The 16,921-nt window shown below is 33.8% G+C and overlaps 3 protein-coding genes across 4 annotated transcripts; 2 read left to right on the top strand and 1 right to left on the bottom strand.

Annotated features, from left to right (window-relative positions):
• The first annotated feature begins 2,289 nt into the window (after positions 1-2,289).
• On the top strand, positions 2,290-6,833 carry LOC127105722 (uncharacterized). Of its 2 annotated transcripts, none has more exons than XM_051042922.1 (8): positions 2,290-2,572; positions 3,075-3,200; positions 3,354-3,501; positions 4,534-4,623; positions 5,328-5,382; positions 5,856-5,978; positions 6,469-6,525; positions 6,609-6,833. In XM_051042922.1, exons 1-8 carry the CDS (start codon positions 2,397-2,399, stop codon positions 6,728-6,730), a joined length of 897 nt encoding a protein of 298 aa, XP_050898879.1. In that variant the 5' UTR covers positions 2,290-2,396; the 3' UTR covers positions 6,731-6,833. The 2 variants fall into 2 exon arrangements, with proteins under 2 accessions (XP_050898879.1, XP_050898878.1); XM_051042921.1 differs by having other exon boundaries at positions 6,606-6,833.
• Positions 6,834-7,793: 960 nt separating this feature from the next.
• Positions 7,794-9,644, top strand: LOC127106611 (pentatricopeptide repeat-containing protein At1g09220, mitochondrial). The gene has a single exon (XM_051043909.1). It carries the CDS (start codon positions 7,908-7,910, stop codon positions 9,414-9,416), a length of 1,509 nt encoding a protein of 502 aa, XP_050899866.1. The 5' UTR covers positions 7,794-7,907; the 3' UTR covers positions 9,417-9,644.
• Positions 9,645-10,303: 659 nt separating this feature from the next.
• Positions 10,304-12,887, bottom strand: LOC127106553 (uncharacterized). Its single transcript, XM_051043835.1, has 7 exons — positions 12,516-12,887; positions 12,379-12,435; positions 12,040-12,165; positions 11,376-11,445; positions 10,933-11,025; positions 10,701-10,814; positions 10,304-10,569 (listed from the first exon to the last, which is right to left on the bottom strand). The coding sequence occupies exons 1-7, from the start codon at positions 12,668-12,670 to the stop codon at positions 10,516-10,518; spliced, it is 669 nt and encodes a 222-aa protein (XP_050899792.1). The 5' UTR covers positions 12,671-12,887; the 3' UTR covers positions 10,304-10,515.
• Positions 12,888-16,921: the final 4,034 nt, after the last annotated feature.

Below are 16,921 nucleotides of genomic sequence, written 5' to 3'. Positions count from 1 at the left end.
CATCAACTCAAAATCATACTCAACACAAACACAAAACACACGTATAATATTGGAATACATCCATTCATATTATACGCCATACATACATTATGCAATGAGACTCCATGCATGCGGTACCGACTATTCGTGAACACATAGTTCAACCTCACCGATCAAGTCCAGATACGGCTACCAAGCTCACTAGTCCCACTCATTTGAGACCTAGTGACTCACTCACTAATTCCTCACCATGGGAATTAGCTATCACCCCAAGGGCTATGCTATGCACGCTAAATCACCTAACATGCAAACATCAACAACAATCCACAATAACTCACTCACTAATTCCTCACCATGGGAATTAGCTACCACCATAAAGGCCATGCTATGCACGCTAAATCACCTAGCATGCAAACATCAACAACAATCCACAATAACTCACTCACTAATTCCTCACCATGGGAATTAGCTACCACCATAAAGGCTACGCTATGCACGCTAAATCACCTAGCATGCAACCATCACAAACAATCCACAATGGACATATGCTCACACTCTAAGCCATAAACAGTCCATCATACATCATACATACATCACACTCCAATCCACAATAGATATATTCACAGCATTATGCACACCATCATACATCATCAGCATATTTATCACAGAATCATATCATGTCATGTCAAATAATAAATCACCGTATTAGCACACTCTACTAATACCTATACTGTTCAAAACAACGGGAAAAGGTCCCTACTATATCATACACCGATATAGGTCAATCATCAAATTTTCACTTTTCAAACAGTGTTAACCGGTTAACGCTCTGGGTTAACCGGTTAACGCAACACAGAACACGCTTTCTGGCAATTTTTAACAGTGTTAACCGGTTAACGCAAGACAGACAACAATTTCTCATAATTCATAACAGTGTTAACCGGTTAACACCCTGGGTTAACCGGTTAACGCAAGACAGAAAGCTGTTCCTGCGCTAACACGAACAGAATGCAGAATCCCCCGCATTTTCGCCGTCGAAGGACTTCCGGACCTCCGATTTCGATTCCGTAAAAAGCTACACGTCCAGAAAACTACGACTCACCCAACTATAGATTCAATCACAGTTTTTAACGTAATTTGGTCATCACAATTTGCAACATTCATCATCCAAATTAGGGTCAATTCAATGGCTTATTACTATCCATTACATGTTAACCCATAATACCCATTAAACGACGATAAACCCCCATTACCTGAGTTAATCCGACAAATCCTTTAACTTCAAGCTTTTTCCTTCTTCAACCCTTGTTCTCTTGCTCTTCCTCTTTGCCCTTTTCTCACTTTCTGTCGCTTCTCTGGTTTTCACGTGAAAAACCCTTTTTACCAAATGGAACTCTTTATATATATTCCAACTTTATTATTCCAATAATAATAATCCAATAATATTCCAATTATTTAATTAAATTAATAAATATACTATTAACTTAAATTAAATAATTATCATATTTTATCGGGGTGTTACACTACAGACCGAAATCATTCACTTAGGTGAACTTTTCAATCTCATATTTTGTTGACGCCATTTCTCCACGCTCACCGTACTAATTTATTTTGAAAACGATGCCAGAATAACAAAGTATAATCAGTGTCTTGATCGACAAGAAACCCAAAAGGATAGAAAATAGGGAACAAAAAGAACACAATGAAATTGATTATAAATTGCTATTCTTTACTTTCTCTTCAAATCAAGATTACAAGTGTTACAAATAGTAAATAATCTCTACCACCATAATTAGAATTTGTGTTATACAATGATGAGAGACTAATATGCTATTTATAAGAAAACTAACACATTAAACTAATTCACTTTTACACACAGACTCATTACACAAACTAACTTAGAGAACAAGTTAATTTAAATAATTGGACATAACAAACAAGTCCAATTCAACATGCTAACAACCCTAACATACTTTAATTACAACATATGAACAGACCTTGACGATATACTAAGATCATATCGAACCAAAAAACTATCCTTCAACCATACTAAAGTTCGATTTTTTTTCGTTCAATTTTTTCTCCAAACTAAAGCCTGAGCAACGTAGTACTATCTGCTATGTTTGCTTTGACACTTTTTTTTTTATAATCTTTGTAAACTGGTTCAGAGGTTTTAAGTGTTGAAAACCACATTTTGATATTTTTATACCGGTTTTAATAACCGGTTTTGACGATTTGGTTTTATATCCGACCCATTTTAGCGTGTGCGCATTGAAAGATAGACAGACGTGCATCTGAAAGCGCCAGATCAATCCAATGGCTTAGATTATGCTGCAGTGAAAGCTGTATATACACACTAGCTGTAGAGGATTCCAGTCCGTTCTCTTTCTAGTTGCACGCTTTCGATTTCAATTCTCATGTTTTCTTCGGTGACCAACACCGGCACCATTGTTCTACGCCACTGTACTCTCCTTCCTCCACGTCTCCGTCGTCTATTTCCATCTCTCAGATTCTTTGCTTCACTTCCACCTCCAATGGACATCAACAACAACGTATACAATAACACCAATTCCTACGCTCGCGCAACTCCAAGGTAATTGATTCTTAACTCTTTTTAATTGAGGGCTAGTATTCAAATTCTATGACTTTATGTCAATGTTTGTGTACTTTATAGTATTGTGAGAGAATTTGTGAATTTCATAGGGTTTGATTAGTTTTGTTAATTTTGATTGTGAATCAAAGAATTTGATATTTTGCTGGACATTGATATGTGAATGTGATTAATTTTGTGTGGAAGATCTATGAAGAGTGATGAATGGAGAAATTTTAGTTTGTGTGGTAATATTCAATAGGTACCAAATAGATCAAATTTAGTGTTGAATATGTTATTAGGTCTAATAGATCAAATTTGTGTGGTAATATTCTAATCATATTTACTGCTATGTATTGGAATTTCATGATTATTCTAGTCATTCATTACTTTGGATAAGTTTGTGACATTGGTTGCTTTGTCTTGAGTTCGCTTATTACTTATCAGTAGCGTCCATTAGAAAGTCAAGCTGAGAGTTTTATGCTTTTCGATCATTTGTGGGCAGCTCTGGCAATGGACGAGGAAGGGCTTTCGATACAAGAAATGATAGAGAAAGAACAAGAGGGCGTGGTGGTGGTGGTGGTGCGAGTGGCTCGGGAAAGGATAAAATTGATGCTCTTGGTAGGCTCCTGTAAGCACACTTGCCCGTCTGATTGTGTTTTGTTTGCATTGAATTGGAGCAACATAGTGGATGAACTCTAGGCTGTGACTTAATTAAACTGTTTTGTGCTTAATTATTTACTAAGCAATTTACTCAAATTATGTGTTTGTTTAATATCTGCAGGACACGGATTTTACGTCATATGGCATCTGAATTGAAATTGAATATGAGGAGTGATGGTTATGTGAATGTTAATGATTTACTAAAGCTGAATTTGAAAACATTAGCTAATATTCCTCTACGATCCCACACTGTTGATGACATTAGGGAGGTCAGTTGATCTAGTATATGTTTGTTTTCTTTTCTGTTTCCAGCTGCACATGCTCATTCCATTTTATATGCTATTCAATTCTGTTTTAATTTGATTCTCGTGTCTCATTATGAGGGAATCATTTTTTATGAAAATATAAAACAAAATAAAGTCATATTCTTGATATTAGCCCGACTCCGTTATGTTATGAAACACAAAAGATTGCATTGATTTCAATGGCACTTTAAACGAACAATATTCTACTTGTTATCATTGCTTTGCTTACGTAGAAGTTTCCTTTCTAACCCCATTCTTAGAAGATACTCGTCTTAATCTTGGGTAAACACAGACCATGGATTATGAATTTACTGATTCATCCTTTCAACAACTGATTCCCTTATAAATTCATAATTTAGTGACCGGTAGCATTTAGATGTTGGTTTGTTACTGATGTAGAAGTGTAAATTTTGTGTGTCTCTCTAACTTAGATCGCACTCCTTATATTTATAATGGTATTACAATAAATACATTGAATGTCTGATGAACAAGCACTATACTAGGAAGTTATATACTCTAGGAATACTAACAATCAATCTAGAATATCTATAGTTTTATTTAATTCTAACATCTGACTTAGAATACTCATAAATTTAAACATGTTTCTGGCTGTGATAATGTTGATTTTGAATATTTATCCGTGAACATGGATGCTATTTTCTTTGTAGGAAACATGTTTAATGTGTGAAACATTTCCTTAACTTGAATTAAGGGAATAATTACCAAGGAACTTGTCATCTGTTTTATTGAATAAAGTTGTTATCCTGATTAGTAGCATCATATATTAGGGATTTTCTTTCCTTTTTTTCTTGTACTCCTGTGTTTTGAAAGGACCAATACATGAAAAAGATGAGAAATACAGAATAGAGTTTTCTTCTTCAATATTTGTTTATCTAGTTATTACTAGTATGAACACTTTACCGTAATGTTAATTTCATATATGAATTTGCTGAAGAAAAACATTTTATTCAAAATTATCTCAATGGTTTTCCTCAGGCTGTTCGGAAAGATAATAAGCAACGTTTCAGCCTCTTAGAAGAGAATGGGGAGCTACTAATACGTGCAAACCAAGGCCACACAACAACGGTAAAATGTTTTATTGTTCATCAAATACTAACTCATCTCATTTGCATATGAAATTTTGTATAATTGAAGTGAGACTGTACCCGGTAACACATTCAAATGGTAATGCAACTAATTATTATTTTTTGTATTCGTGCTCAGATGTGATCAATGAAAGTCTCTTTACACTAAATGACTTGCTATGTTTTCTCTTTCCTTTTGCATTTTTACAAAGTAATATGACATGAAGTTATATTTCTGAAGTTCTAAATGACTGCATGTTGTGTTTTCTTTATATGAACTGCCTCCACCGCTTTAGATATATTCATTAGTTAAATATTGCATTATAAAGTCCACCTTAAATTGTTAGTATTGATACAATATGAGTCTAAAGCACTTAAGGTATGATATTATTAGTACTTAGCACCGAAAAATAACTTATATTTGTGATAGGAACTCAATGGTTAAGAGTGTGTATTGTAAAGTGGCGTAAGAGGGGAAATGAAAATGTGTTACAACTGATTTGTATAGTTAACTGTATAAATATCTGGGGGAGCAGAGTCAACTGTATACTGCCCTTGTTGGTGGAAGTTATCTTTAAAATTACTGTTCTTCTTACAGTGGCTAGTCCTATTGCATAAATATCAGGTTATTAAGCATTTGGTTGTGATTTCATTCAATGTTCTTCATCTGATGTTAAAATACTGTCATTGACTTTTGATCTGCAGGCTGTCGAAACTGAAAGCTTATTGAAGCCGATCCTTTCGGCTGAAGAATTTCCAGGTGCATAATTATTGAAGTTGTGTTGCCATAGAGTATAGTCTTCATTCATGATGAACTTAATACTTAGCAACACATTAACTACTAGCATTGTTATCAAATTGCGGCGCCATGGCTGCTATAGCGGATATACATGGCGGTTTTCGGCCGATATTGCGGGTTTTTCTGCCATAATCCGCTATAACGGCGTCGTAAATCGGTCTGTATGGCAGGATTTTGGCTCTCTGGCATGGACTGCCATCCGCCATCGACAACACTGACTACTAGATTATATACATATTTGTAATGTAATATGAAATTATCTTTTGAATAATGGATATGTTGGCACATATCAGGTTTACCATGAACTATATCACATCAACACAATTCTACAACAACTGAAGAGTTGTATACTGTCTTTACAATTCACATTCTGTTAAAAAAAATCTATTTGATATTTGATTAGTTTTATATCTTGATTTTCCCCCAATATGCAGTTTGTGTGCATGGAACTTATAGAAGGAACTTAGACTCAATTCTATCATCTGGTCTGAAACGCATGAAAAGGTTGCATGTTCATTTCTCTCGCGGTTTACCAACGGACGGAGAAGTAATAAGTGGTAATGTGATGTATTACAGTAAAGAATTCTCTTTACTTGTGGAAAAGTTTAAATTTGGATATATTTTGTTTCATTTTTGTTAGGGAGGTTGATATCCTTTCTTGAATATTATGGATACTGCTTGCATAAAAGACAAAGTCTATTGTGAATCTGTGATTGATAATCTAGCTTTGAACCAAATTCCTAATGAAAAATTTCCAGTTTTTGTTGCCTTCTACCTTTTGCATTTATCTAACTTCTTAGTAATAGAAATGGTGATCTTATTGGATGATTGAGGGATACCTTTGAATTTAGCTTGTATAGAAGTTGTTTTTTAGTTTGAATTTTGTTTAAGAATATTTAAGCTCTTGGATGGACAATTATATTCAACTTTTTCAAAATGGTCTTGTCTTATGAAGTACTAACAGTATGTAGCTTGATGTTTGATAGTTTTCTCTTATTCTCTAAGATGTACCTACCTAATTTCTTTGCTATTATTTTTTGTTCACAGGTATGAGGCGAGATGTCAATGTTCTGATATTTCTTGATGTTAGAAAAGCATTGGAGGGTATGATAATATTCTAAACTTGTTCTAAATTAAAAAAAATTGTTTGTTGCCTCTTTCTAACATCTTTTATTTCATTTCAGAAGGTATAAAGTTATACATTTCTGACAACAAGGTGATCTTGACAGAAGGTTTTGAAGGCGTTGTTCCATCCAAGTATTTCCAGAAGATAGAATCATGGCCGGAAAGAAAGCCCATTCCTTTTTAAAATCACATTTTGTTTTGCGTATGTAAGGATATTATAAGTGGATGATTGTGTATATTTGTAGCTAAATTTTCATAAACTTCAATTGAAGTTGTTTTTATTATTAGATTACACCGATTTGATTCCTAATTTTTTTAATGATTTGGATGAGCTACTTTGGATCATGCTCATAATGTGTACTATACATTAAGTATATAATTTAACAAAATAGTTGAAAAACATGATATTTGTATCAAATTAACATTTGGATGTGATTTTCGTTATCATAAATATAGTGTAATTCTTTGAAAATTGTGTACAGAAATAGAGGACATAATTAGAAAAGGAAAATTAATTCTATAAAAAATAAGAAAAACATTCATTTTAAAAGTAATTTTATATGCTAAAGTGATAATTATTTTGAGGGGAATGGTAACTTGTGTCTTTTAAAACACAAATTAAGAATTAAATAAAGAAGTATTAGTCCTCAATGATGGTCACTTATTCATTTAGAATAAAGAAGTATTTTTTTTGCATTTATTTCAATTTTTAATATATCTTTTTTAATTTTATCTTTTAACTAATATTATTTACAAGTTACGTCATTTTCAATATCATTATCTCTCTTTAATTAATTTTTTTTTTTAATTTGTGTAAAATTATCAATTAGATCATTAATTGTAAAACGGAAGGAATATTATCTTGAAAATTGTGCATTTATTATAGTAAAAATTAATTTTTTAATAGTTATTTTTAATATAAATTTTTTATAAATGAGTTTCTTAACTTTTACCTTAAAGATATAAAAATTAATTTTTTAATAGTTATTTTCAATATAAACTTTTTATAAATGAGTTTCTTAACTTGTATCTTAAAGATAAAAGCTAGTTTGTGTCCTTAAAATACAAACTAAAAACTAAATAAAAAAATATTTTCTTAAAAATTGTATATTTTCAATATAAATATTTTATAAATGGATTCTTAAGTTGTGCAGCAATACCCTTTTTGGCTAAAAGGGCACAAGCAAGCTAAATATCTCTATGGAGTAACTTAATATATAGAATTTAATTGAATTCACGTGTATTAGTGCATGAAAACTACTACTTTCAGTTCAACAAGATTAGTGTTTGTTTGGTAAAAAAACAAAAAACAAATAGTATAAAATTTTCAACATAACATAAGCTGTTTTTAGTTATCAACAATGTCACATTTGAAGTTAAGATACTCTGTTTCATCTTGTGTTGCAGCAGCAGCCATAACACCCGCCACCATAGTTTCTCATGAAACCACCAACCTCCATTTTCAAAATCCCAAACCAAAGCACCCACAACACTTCCTCTCCCTTCTCCTTAACAACCCTTCCCACCACCAATCTCTCCAACAACTCCACTCTCAAATTATCACTTCTTCCCTCTTCCACCATCACCCTCTCCACAACAACCCCACTTCCTTACTCCTCTTCAACAACCTCATCCGTTCCTACTCCCTCTCCTCTTCCCCCCATCACGCCCTTCAGTTCTTCACCTACACTCTCAACTCCCTCACACACGCCCTTTCACTTGACTCCTTTACATTCACTTTTCTCTCTCACACTTGCGCGAACTCTAACTCTAGTTCTTTTGGGTTTCATCTTCATTGTCTTGTTTTTAAACTGGGTTTTCAATCTCATGTCTATGTTCAAACTGGGTTGCTTCGTATGTACTCAAGTTGGGGTCTTTTGGTTTCTGCAGCACAGGTGTTCGGTGAAATGCCGCAGAGAAGTACGGTTACTTGGAATGTTTTTATTAATGGTTTGATTAAATGGGGTCAGCTTGAATTTGCTCGGTCCGTGTTTGATCGGATGTTGATTCGGAGTGTGGTGTCGTGGACTCTTGTTATTGATGGATATACTAGAGTGAATAAGCCGTTGAAAGCTTTGGCTTTGTTTAGGAAAATGGTGGAAGTGGATGGTATAGAGCCTAATGAGGTTACCCTTTTGACTGTTTTTCCTGCTGTTGCTAGTCTTGGGGATATCAAGATGTGTAGGTCTGTTCATGGCTGTGTGGAGAAGAGAGGGTTTAACGCGGTTGATATAAGGATTGCGAATGCGTTGATTGATTTGTATGCTAAGTGTGGATGTATAGAGAGTGCGAGTAGATTATTCTGGGAGATGCCTGACTGGAGGAAGAATTTGGTGTCTTGGAATTCTGTTATATCTGGGTTTGCTATATATGGGATGGTGAGGGAGGCTGTGGAGACTTTTGAAACAATGGAGAAGGCTGGCGTGAAGCCGAATCATGTGGCGTTCCTTAGTGTTTTGAGTGCTTGTAGTCATGGTGGATTGGTCGAGGAGGGGCTTGAGTTTTTCGGTAAAATGGTGAATGATTATGGACTTGTGCCGGATGTCAAACACTATGGTTGTGTGATAGATATGCTTGGGAGAGCAGGGAGGTTGGAAGAAGCTGAAAAGGTTGCTATGCAGGTCCCCTGTGAGATCGCAAATGATGTTATTTGGAGGACACTTCTTGGAGCTTGCAGCGTTCATGACAATGTTGAAATTGGTCAGAGGGTGACCAAGAAGATACTGGAGATGGAAAAGGGGCATGGCGGCGATTATGTTCTAATGTCCAATATTTTGGCAGGAGTTGGGAGATTCAAGGATGTGGAGAGATTAAGGGAAATGATAGATAAGAGAAATGCCTTTAAACTCCCAGGCTATAGTTTAGTCTAAAATTCATGTGATATATATAATATAGGTGATAGGAGCCCCATCAAGGAACATGGGATAATTGAAGGATAGCTAATGGTTTCTAGACATTTTGTAAATCCTAATGATTGAGTCAAAGTTGAGGGATTAAGTTGATATTTCAATTCACAACAGTATTAGACCTTAATCCACACCGACTGTACCAAGTATTTTATGTACATATTATGAATCCATACCTTTTACATTGGCATTCATGTAAGTTTAAGCATTAAATAACATTTGTATGAGACAAGTCATTATTTTTTATGATTTGAGTTTAAGTCTAGAACCAATCTGTGTTTGAATAATTTTTTTTTTAAAGTTTTTGATAAACACTATTTGGAGGGAATTATTCAAAGTCTGTGGATAGTTAAAAAAATGTAAAGTTTCTGCGTGTTGCAGTTGCTGGTAATCGAAGCAGATATGAGCATGTCATCTGGTTACAATATTCTCACCTGTAATTACTCCAAATTCCCCCAACTGTATACACTAAGTCCTTAAAGTTAGTTGAAAACCAATGGCCATTTTGATTATTACTTCAAATTTGAGACTGGTATTCACCACCTTTTTTGTGTGCGCCCGCGTCTAATGTTACTGAGTTTGGTGGTTGTGTTTTGTTTATGCAAAAGAGTTAGGGGATCTTCATTTTCTTACTGACTTAGTCATTAGAATACGCACCGGAGATCTATTCCTCTACATCTAGACTCTACTCCATCTACATCTAGACTCTACTCCATCATTTCAATATTGTAAAGTCATACTCCTACATAATTTATCCTTGTGTTTCTTAATTTATGTGAAATGCAAAAAATCGTCTCATTAAAGCTAGAAAGTTAAGTGGACCTACAAATAAAAGTAGTAGAAGATTCAAGTCAATGAAAAAATATCATTATATTATTCCTTCCTTAAAGAGCTAAAATATTGTTATCAATGATTTCAACATTTCTAATAATCTGAGATTTTCTTACATTGATTGTGTAAGCTTTGTAGTTCAATTAAAAATAATTGCAGGTTACAAAGCATTAGCAACAATATTTCAATTTGTTATAGTTGATTAAATGCATATGAATCTTCATAAGTTTTCTCATATAGTATCTTGAGATGCCCATCCTTTCTTCTCCAACTCTTGTCTAAGTGCCTGTCAACAAACCACATTATTTTTCATCACATAATTATGTAATTTACAAAAATGAATCATCATCCAAAAACCAACAATCACTCTATCTAACATAGCTATAGAGAAATCACATATCAGTCATAGAGTTTTACCTTGATTCTTTTTCTATTAACATCAAAATCAAAGTTTCCCAACCTTGATGCAGATCGATACTCTACGACCGAACCTTTGCCCGGTGGGAACCAAAACTCAACGTCGTCTACAAACTGTTTACATGACAATATGAGGGAAGGGTGGATTAAAGCGTGTTCTTGAAATCATATAAACGTATTAAATGATTATGATGAGTTTCATTTTCCTTAAATGTGAGTCTCGCAAACATACCCCTAAGATTGAGCTTTGATACTCCACTCGAACATAGTCTTCTTTCCTTTCGACTATTCTTGGTGTAAATTTGTCCGGTCTTGTTGATTCTATCTGTAAAGTTATCCACAATGGTGAGAAGTGCAGATAACATTCCTAAAACTAGGAAATTGACAAACATCTGACTAAAGTTGCGAACAGTTTAATTTTCATGCACCGTCACTGTAAGAAGTCTAATACTCTCAATTTATCTTAATCATCACGCGTGTGATTCTAAAAGTGTTTAGAGTGTCTAATATTTCTAATGATCCGACGATTATGATTGATTAACAGTGCAACAAAATCTTATTAGCCTCTAAAATTGAATACTTAAAGTCAAATTTGGTTCATGAAAAATTGTTGTATATAGCTATAGAAAAAAAGATTCTAGTGATAAAACTTGTGGTTTGAATTAGATTTATTACCACTTCTATTAGTTCCTCCATTGCCTCTTCTCTGCTCACAGGACTTTTCCTGCCTTCAGGGTTATAGTTCCTGTACAATGATTATAAAATTTAAATAAAGTGACACCATTATTGTTCAATAGAGTTTAACTTTTGGTAGGACCAATACTAAAGTCAACATTCAACACTGAATAACCCAATTCAACATTGGTTGGTTCAAAACATGATAAATTATTAGAAGTAAACTATTGCAATGTGATACACAAAGACCATATTAATAATATAAGGGACCAATCCCATCGTCCATAAAAGAGAACCCGTTTAAAGCCAGAGCAAAGCTTTATATAGACTGGTCCAACATAGAAGTTTTAGTACCTAAGGGGATTCGAGCCAGAGACCTTGAAAAAAACACTCTCACGTCCCGAGCCTTCACCAACCGGGCAACCCCAGAGAGTCCAGGGTTGACCATATTAATTATTATTTCTCCTTAATCTGGTTTAGCAGCCCCTTCTCAAAAGGCATTTTAACAAGTTACTGAATCAAAACTAAAGACAAAAAAAACATACTTAAACCTGTTTAACATCATGCTAAACCTATAATTCAATGAAAACCAGAAACTGTAACTAAATCATATAATCTCAAAAAGTAAGATTAAAATTAACACCAGAAAAAAAGGAAAATTTACCAAGGAGGAGCATAATGAATGAGATCACTGACATTCTCAGAGGTTGACACACAATTCTTAGTTGCTGGACATAGAGCCAATGCTGATGAACTTTTCTGAACTCCAAGATATTCAGGCTTTTTCCCACTGCATCAAAATTATTTACTTAAGCGCTTATTTAACAACTATAGTATATAAAAAAAGTCAAAGTACACCACTTTTTCATAAAAGCTATCTTATCAAATTTACTACAATCTCTATTTCATCACTAATTTTAAAAAAAAAATGTAAAACTTGAGTGAAAACCCTAATTTCGCATTGACATTGGAAAATTAAAATAATTAGAAGAAAAAAAGATACCTTAAATTGAAGATGGCGCCAATGGTAGCTAACTCGCTGCTTCTCAAAATGAGCTGTCTTGAAATGATAAAAATTTGAAGTGTGAGAGATTTTGGTGAAGAAGAAATGATTAGGAAGAAGTGAAAGAGAAAGAATACCTTCGATTGATTTGATGGGTAGCGTTGTTGTTCTCCTCCTCCTGCTGCTTCATGCGAAGAACACGAGGAAGAGAGAAAGTTTTGTTATTATTGATTGGTATTTTGAGGTGGAACTTGAGGTTGCAGAATGTGGTTGAAGAAGAAGAAGATGCCATTGTAAGGGTAGAAACCTAAACTTGAGTTGAGTTGAAAAATGAAATCAGTATATTTTGTTATGAGAATGCAAATGATAAGTTTGACCTCAAAACTCCAAATATTATAAGAATGGATGAAATGAAACATGGAAAATAAACTCGTGGGACGGTGGGGAGGGTCTCTGTATTTCAGGCATAGTGGTAGAAACCGGACCGGTTGAACCTGAAACCGGAGTGATAATCGGTTTAGTTCAATTTTTAGATCGGTTAAAAATCGAAAAATCGACGGTTTAAGTATTTAAAAAAAAAATCAAAACAACATCATTTTTATTTTGTATATATAATGGAAAACTATATTCTTTTCTTTTCTGAAGTGTTTTCGATCGCCATAGTCTAAATTAAAAAAAAGTTCATTTGTTCGTCACACAATTTCTTGTCGCCTCTCCTCCACTAGCTCTTTCTCTTTGGCCGCTGCACCTTTAGTCGATTCCTTTCGAGTTTTGTTTTTTTTTTTCCTTTTTTCTCTCATGATTTTCATTCGTGAACTTGGATTCTTTTTAAGAATGCTGGTATTGTTGACAAATACGGTACGTTCTATTGTTTTGTTATTTTCCAACATTTTATGTTGTTTCAATTTTGTGGAAAAGAGCTTCAATTGTAGTTTTTGGTTTGAGATTTGTCATAAACCTAAAAACTTAAGTAGGTTTATATATATGCTTTTGAATTGCAATTAGATTTAATTTAGATTTACTTTTAATATAAATGAATTTTTTAACAAAAAAGTGTTTATGATTTTTTAATTATAGCATCAGTTTCTTTATGTTCATGTTTAAATTAAATGTAAGAAGCTATCTTGAATTTAAGTTAGAAAAATCAATTTAAAAATTGGTAATAGTGATGTTAAATTTGAACATACTCTATTTTTTCCCCTATGTGATTGATATTATTAGTTGGGGAGACATGTTGCATAAAATAAATGGTAATGCATGTTTGATAGGTAATAAGCAGAAGTTTAAATTTGAGATTGATGTTTTGATTAAATTTTTAAATCAATTAGTGTTTGACCCAAATTTATAATTGAATCAATTTTAAATTTAAATTATGACCTTGTAAAATTATTATATTTTTAAATTTTTTAAGTGTTATCGAATTTTTTAGACATCGAGTCATTCAATTAAATCGGTGTAATACCTATATAGTTTTGTTATAGTGGCAGATTTATTCAATCGAGTTTTGTTATTTTATTCGATTTGATCATTCTGTTCGACCAGTGACCCAATGATTCGACCATTGAACCAATGACAAAATATCTTCACCGGTTCAATGACCAGTTCGATTTTTAAAATATCACTCTCACGTTCATTTTTATTTATTTATTTTTATTATTAAAATTAATGTTTTTTTTTGCCAAAAAACATGTTAAAAATATTATAGTGAATAAAAACTACTAAGATATTTGAAAGGAATGAAAAAAATAAAAATGGTTGTACATTTAATATCTTTTAAAGACTTAATTTTTTTTAATATCATGAAAACGTGTATATTTAATATCTTAGTAATTAAAATAATTAACTTTTAAAATAATAATTTTTTTATTTATCTTATAGACACATCAAAAGAGTATTCAAGCATCATGAGTTTTGCTATTTGTGTTTTACTTATGTAAAGAAAAATATGTCATTTTAATGAAAGAGTTCCAAAGTAACTGAGACACCGTTTATCTTTTCGCCATTAAATTTCTTTAACCTTATTCACAATGAGTAACATACATTGTTTATTTTTTGAAACACATATTCATAACACTGAATTTAAAGAAAACACTCAAATCGACAAAAATGGTTGAGTAGAGAAACCGAACAAAAAAAAAACTTTCTTAATGAAGTGGCTAATGTCTGCAACATATCGTCAAACCAGTTGCCGACTCCATGTCTAAAAGGAGATCATCTAGTCATAACCATATATGAGAAATAATACAATCTTGGTTTTGAATCATGTAAGCATAACCTTCGTGGTAAGATTCTATTGCCAAAAGTAGCAAGCCTTTGACTATTGCAGCTATGAAATCCAAACTCAATTCACAATGTGTTAGACAAGGACAACGATCTAGAGGGGTGAATAGATAGCAATAAAATTTTGATTAAAAATTTTGTTTTTAAATTTATTTTCTACGGTAAACGAAAGCAGTTCCGGATCAACACTCGTCTATCCTAAATTGTTATCGGAAGAATCAGATATGCGTGTTAAATTGTAGCGAAATGAAATTAACGTATCACAATGATAAGAAAACAAATCAATATGTTTTTCAAAATAACGTTTGAACAATTTTACATATTGATAAACAATTTCCAATGAAATTAAGAAACCAAAATTGACTAAAATAATTATGGGCTTCCAATTAACCAAGTCGGAGACGACGGTGGGGAAGATTGTGAATTGCCAGTTGAACTAGTAAGGCTCCTTAAGCAAGAGCAAAAAGAGATTAAGCCTTATCAAGAGTCATTAGAAGTTATCAATCTGGGTATTGAGGAAGTCAAAAAAGATGAAAATTGAGGCATCTCTGGAAAAGCATGTGCACACTGAGTTGGTTAAGTTACTGCATGGATATGTAGATGTCTTCTCCTAGTCATATCAAGATATGCCCGATTTAGATACTAACGTCGCTAAGCATCACTTACCACTCAAGCTTGAATATCCTCTTGTCAAGCAGAAGCTCAGAAGGACTAGACCAGACATGACACTTAAAATCAGAGAAGAGGTTAAGAAACAGTTTGACGTTAGCCTCTTGGCTATATCAGAATATCCTCAATGGGTTGCAAATATCGTGCCAGTCCCGAACAAGGGCGACAAAGTCAGAATGTGTGTAGACTATAGAGACCTCAATAAAGCGAGCCCAAATGATGACTTCCCTTTGCATCATATTGACGTCTTGGTCGACAACACTACTAAGTTCTCTATCTTCTCATTCATGGATGGGTTCTCCAGGTATAATCAGATAAAAATGTCTCCTGACGATATGGAAAAGACTACTTTTATCACTCCGTAGGGAACTTACTGCTAAAAAGCCATACCATTTGGTTTGAAGAATACAGGGCCAACCTATCAAAGAGTCATGGTAACCCTCTTTCACGATATGATCCATAAAGAGGTAGAGGTTTACGTGGACGATATGATTGCTAAATCCAAAACAGAAGACATGCACCTTGACCATATGAGGAAATTATTTTCCAGACTCCGTAAGTACAAGCTACAGTTGAATCCTACAAAGTGCACATTTGGGGTCAGATCTGGTAAGCTTCTAGGTTTCATTGTCAGTCAACGAGGCATTGAAGCTGACCCCGACAAGGTTCGCACTATTCAAGACATGCCACCTCCCAAAATAGAAAAGGAATTCTGAGGCTTCCTGGGTAGACTCAACTAAATCTCAAGATTCATCTCCCATCTGACGGCTGCTTATGAACCAATATTCAAATTATTGAGAAAAAATAAAACAATCGAGTGGAACAACGATTACCAAGGGGAATTCAACAATATAAATAAATACTTGCAAGAACCACGGATCTTAATACCACCAGTTTTGGGTAGGCCATTAATCATGTATCTCAATGTATTGGAAGAATCAATGGGCTGTGTACTTGGTCAACATGATGACACAGGCAGAAAAGAACATGTCATCTACTACTTGAGCAAGAAGTTCACTGATTGTGAGACCAGATATTGACTCTTAGAGAAGACTTGTTGTGCTCTATCTTGGGTTGCTCGATGCCTAAGACAATACACGGTCTGTCACACTACTTTGTTGATATCCAAAATGGATCCAACAAAGTACATATTTGAAAATCATGTTGTCACTAGAAGAGTTGCTCATTGGTAAATGATGCTGGCCGAATATGATATCCAGTATGTCACCCAAAAAGCCAACAAAGGGAGTGTGTTGTTAGATTATCTCGCTCATCAACCTGTGGAGGGTTATCAACCAATGAGGTTTGACTTTCCAGATGAAGATATTCTATTTATCAGAGACTATGAAATCCCAGGCCCTGACGATGGACCCGAACCAGGATCGTGTCGGACGCTTGTGTTTTCGACGGTGCCTCAAATGCACAAGGTCGTGTGATTGGGGAAATCATCACTTCTCCAAAATGCTTCCATCTTCCTTTCACAACGAGATTATGTTTTGACTGCACCAACAATATGACAGAATATGAGGCATGTGTCTTAGAAATTGAAGCAACCATTGATATAAAGATCAAAATCCTCTAAGTATACAAAGAT

This window comes from Lathyrus oleraceus, chromosome 7 (genome assembly GCF_024323335.1).
Source record: "Lathyrus oleraceus cultivar Zhongwan6 chromosome 7, CAAS_Psat_ZW6_1.0, whole genome shotgun sequence".
Taxonomy (NCBI): domain Eukaryota; kingdom Viridiplantae; phylum Streptophyta; class Magnoliopsida; order Fabales; family Fabaceae; genus Lathyrus; species Lathyrus oleraceus.
This window is presented reverse-complemented; position numbering and strand designations above follow the sequence as displayed.